Source organism: Orbicella faveolata, unplaced genomic scaffold (assembly GCF_042242905.1).
Source record: "Orbicella faveolata isolate gen_17 unplaced genomic scaffold, um_ofav_v1 contig_6, whole genome shotgun sequence".
In the NCBI taxonomy this organism is placed as follows: domain Eukaryota; kingdom Metazoa; phylum Cnidaria; class Anthozoa; order Scleractinia; family Merulinidae; genus Orbicella; species Orbicella faveolata.
The window spans coordinates 87501-92500 of NW_028301590.1; the positions used below are offsets into that span (position 1 = coordinate 87501).

The following is a 5000-nucleotide window of genomic DNA, read 5'->3' on the forward strand; positions in this document are numbered from 1 at the left end:
TGACAAATCTGGCCAAGCGTGCATTTCTAGGATCCACGCGTGGCCATTGAAAGAAGAAAACAAAAAGACAATTAGGTAGAAAAGTCACACCAAGAAGAGAAGACAAAATAGGCGTGAAGTGTGTCCAAACAGACTTCACGCGAGCACAATTAAGGAAACAATGATCGATTGTTTCTTTTCGAGGGCAGGATGCGCAGCGGTCAGAGTTGATATAACCCCAGTTTTTCATGGAGTCACGAACTTTGACCGCTCGCAGAATAATCAGCCACAATAGATCATTTTTAAAATTCTCAGAAAAACCATCACGGACAAGAGACCAATGCCGATCCAAGTCAAAACCGATAGACAAGAAAGAAACCCAATAACGATGAATTACAGGCGAGGACGATTTTTCCATAAGAAGGGTAGAATAACATTTCTTCGAGGTAAAAACAAAATCAAGCCAGTCTTGGCAAGACAAAATCTTGCGAAGACTGTCTAAAACGGAAAGGCAATTCGAGTAAAAAGGCGTCAAAAATTGTGCGCTCGGGGTGGAGTTATCCCGAAGAAAACTCCACTCCGATCGAAAAGAGGATAACTTAGCACCAAAAAAATACTTAATAAGATAAAAAGACTTTGAATCGGCACTGGTACAATTAGAAATAATAGAAGCTAGTTTTAACGCATCTGCTTTAACCTTAAAATTAATTATACCTAACCCCCCCCTTAAAAAAGACTGATGACAGGACTGTCGACTTACAGTTTCAATACGACACCCCCAAAGGAAAGGCCAGATTAAGTTATTGACTTCAGTAACAACCCATTTAGGAACAGAAAGAATAGTAGCAAGATATAACAATTTACTAATACCGAACGTATTAACAATTAAAGATTTACCAACTAAAGATAAAGAACGAGATTTCCATAAATTAAGATGATTTTCTAACTTTTTCAGTTTAGGCTGCCAATTGTCGGATTCAGGATTTTGTCCGAAGACCACTCCCAAGATTTTCATTTTTGACACCCACGTGAGGCCAAATGGTTGATCAGTGCGTGAGCGCCACGCACCCAACCACATGGCCTCCGTTTTGGAAACGTTGAGTTTAGCCCCAGATCCCCGCTCATAAATTTGAATGACTTTGAAAAGAATCTCAAGAGAACGAACGGATTTAACTAGACTAGTCGTGTCATCAGCGTAAACCCCTACTTTATATTGGGAACCTCTAGAACCAGGCAGGAGAAAGCCTTCGATTTCAGCACACGAACGAATTTTGCACGCAAGAGTTTCAACGCAAAGAATATACAACATCGGAGAAAGGGAATCCCCCTGGCGGACCCCGCGAGATAAAGGAATCGGCTTCGTAAGCCATTCATTAACAATCACACGCATGTTAGCACCATTATAAAAAGTATTGATCCAATTGCAAAAAGAAGGACCAAAGCCAAAACGAATTAAAAGATTCTGTAAAAAGGTACGGTTAACACGATCGAAGGCCTTCTCCTGGTCGAGACTTACTAAAATGCCAGTTTCACCAGTACGGTCTATGTAGTCTAAAATGTCTCTGAGAGCGTGAAGATTTGAAGAAATTTTCCGCCCGGGAACAGAACATGTTTGGTCAGGATCGACAATGAATTGGAGAACTTTAGAAAGACGAACAGAAATAGCTTTAGAGCAAATTTTATAATCAACGTTGAGGAGGGAAATCGGCCTCCAATTTTTAAGAGATTTCCGATCACCTTTTTTAAAAATTACGCGAGTATTACTCGTTTTCATGGAGTCACACATCTCGCCAGCTTCAAAACACGCATTATAAACAAGAATTAAATGAGGCGATAGAACATCCCAGAACTTTCGATAGAATTCAACGGTTAGACCGTCGGGCCCGGGAGATTTGTTTGTATTCATGTTTTTAATAGCAAAAGAAATTTCATCAATTGTCATTGCACCTTCGCACAATGACGATTGATCAGGCGAAAGCTGGCGAGAAAGAGAAGACAAAAGATCGTTTTGGAAATTCAAATCAATGGGTTCTTCAGAAAACAAGGAGGAATAGAAATCAACATGTGCTTGCTCAATCTCTTCTTGAGAAGAAACTTCGGCACCGGACGAGTCATAGATCGATGACATGTGGCTTTTTTGAGCGTTAGACGATTGTAGTTGGAAAAAATAGCGAGTAGGACGCTCACCGTCTTCAAGCCATTCAGCGCGACTACGAATTAAAATTCCTTCAGTTTCCTTAATATAAATGGCCTTTAGACGGCATTCAACGTCATGAATTAAGTCAACAACAGAATTGTCACCGTCAACCAAGCGTTGACGAAGACCGATTAATTTATTCGTTAGAAAAACACGATCACGACATAATTGACGCCGTTTTTGGCGGGAAAAAGAAATCGATTCCTCCTTGATGGAAACTTTCAAGAACTCCCACCAATCTTGAGGAGAGGCAAAAGAAGCGAAATAACAAACGTGACTTTGAATTAAACTACGAATATTATCGCAAAAACTTTTATCGTCAAGAAGCGAATTATTAAATTTCCATACCCCTGGGCCACGTTTAATGGCATCAGGGATTTGGAAAACAAAAGAAACGAAATCGTGATCGGAAAGCGGGCAAGGTGAGATTTCACATTGACAGTCGGATGTAAACAAGTCTTTGGAAACAAAGAACTTGTCCAAACGGCTGGCAATTGAATAGTCATGATTGAACCAAGTGAATTCGCGCGCGCGGGGATGTAATTTACGCCACGCATCAACCAAAATAAAATCAGATTTCAAAGGGCTACATTCGTTGCCGACAGAAACATTACCTCCGAATTTATCGAGCGCGTTGTCATAACAATTAAAATCGCCCCCGATCACAAGAGCAGAGGCGGGAATAAAAAATTCATGAAGAGATTCATAAAAAGATTTTCGATCAGTAAGATTGGTGGGAGCATAAATATTAACAAAATTAATATCGACACCATCAATCCTGACCAAAAGACTAATTAATCGCCCATTAGAGTCCTTTTTCCAAGATACAATTTCATCGGAGCATTTAGGGGAGATTAAAATGGCAACACCGCCTTGTTTTCCAATTGCCGGGGACCAAAAACTACGCCCCAACCATCTACGGGAAAGAGCCCTGATGTTTATCTCAGAGCTGACTAGCGTTTCTTGAAGAAAACAAATGTCGCAGTCGGATTTTTCAATAAGATCGAAGAGGAGATTATTATTAAGGGGATTCCCCAGACCCCTCGCATTAATGGTCAAGACTTTGAAAGTATCTTAGAAAAAGGACTTAAAAGAGGAACATGACAAAATTACTCTTTATGTTTCCTGCCTTTCTTTTGCTTACGTTTCTCCTTAGGGACAGCATCAGTCTGGGTCTGGGCCTTGCGTTTTAAGTCAGAGGACGCCTCCATCGGCGACGAAGGGGGAGCAGAAGAACGTGGTTTGCCAGAAACTAGGGAAGGAGAGGTAGGTTTTCGAAGAGCAGCCGCTGCCAGAGCTTCAGGGACTGGAGCGGGAGTACGGCGAGAGATTCGAGGACGGGCAGAACTAGTGGAGGAATTGGCGGGAGGAGGATTTGACGGAGCATCGATGACGATGACATCAGGTTTGATGAGACCCTGAGAATCTAGAACATGTTGTGATTGAGCGGATGGAGGATTAGCATCAGGTGAAGAGTTAGCAGGTTGAACGTTGACAGGTTGAGCATTTGGCAGTGATTCGGAAGGTGTAAACAGAACAGGGGTTTCAGCGGTAGATGAAGGCACAGAAGTCGATGGACCAGCAGATGGAGTAGCGGTAGCGGTAATCGATGGTTCAGCGGCATCTGCAGGAGGTGGTTGGGTCTTAGAAGGCAGAGCTGCGGCCAAAGGGAGGTCTTCTACGACATCGACATAGGCGTCGGACAAATCTGACTCGTCAGCCCATGCAAAAGAATCGCCAGAGTGGGTTTTAAAGGAGGCCTCGCTAACATCAGAGGCGTCATCGTCATCGTCGTCATCGACGTTCACGGCAGCAGATTCATCTGTGGGCTCACCGTAAACGACAGGAGAGACCCACGAGTACCTACAACGGCTACTAACATGGCCATCCTCTTTGCAAAAGTGACACAGAGGCGGGGCTGGACAACGGTTCGCTTCGTGACCAATGTTCTCACAGTTAAAACACACCTTGTGGTCACAGGCATTACTAAAATGGCCAGGCAAATTACACTTACGGCAAGTAAGAGGCTGACCAGCATACTTTACAAAAACTTGATACTTGCCAAAACGGAGAAAGTTAGGGACGGGCTTGATAATCCGGACGCGATAGTGACGTAAACCATTGTAAATATTTGGTGCGTAATCAAATTTACCACGACGATAATGAATAACTTCGCAGAAAGGAGCGAGGCGCTTTATTATAGCCCAATCACTCAGTTCAAAAGGAGCGTCATAAATAGTCAAGAAAGTAAGAGGTCGATCGATGTCTTGAATGGCATAACTTTCGTTGTTGATAGTGATAGAATTCAGACTTAGGAATTTTTCTTTGGCGGCAGGAGATTTGAAAGTAACCACAACTTCCCCATTCATTTTACGCTGTAAGCACTGAATTTCGGCGGCGTCAACGTTTGCAGAGTGAAGAGCATCAAAAACTGAACGAGCAGATGTGAAACGTGAAGGTGTGAATAGTGCGGATCTAGGGCGTTTCGGCATGTCATTAACAACAGAACGACGCCATGGTTGCGGGGCGTTGTCAGCAGAACCAGTCGTTCTCGCCGCTCTAGAAGCGTAAGTTTCTCCATCTACAACGGCACAATTGCGAGCCTCAGCATCTAAATTATCAGGCTGAGGTACAGAATTAACGCGAGGAACATTCGTTGCTTCAACATTCGCATTAGCAGATAAAGCATCAACAGAAGGGACGTCAACAACATTTCCACCAGGGACCACATTTTCACCAGGAACAATAGCATTTTCTCCAGGGACAGCATCAACTTCATTAATAGAACCACTTGGGATATCAGCATTAACAATCACATCATCGG

The 5000-nt window shown here is 43.0% G+C and overlaps 1 protein-coding gene across 1 annotated transcript in view; it reads right to left on the reverse strand.

Moving 5' to 3' along the window:
• Positions 1-3285: 3285 nt before the first annotated feature.
• LOC149095168 (uncharacterized) overlaps positions 3286-5000 on the reverse strand; it is a 1773-nt gene continuing 58 nt past the window's right edge. Inside the window, exon 1 of the mRNA XM_089281954.1 lies at positions 3286-5000. This exon is cut by the window's right edge and continues 58 nt beyond it. Within this exon, the coding sequence (XP_089138080.1) occupies positions 3286-5000 (1715 nt within the window).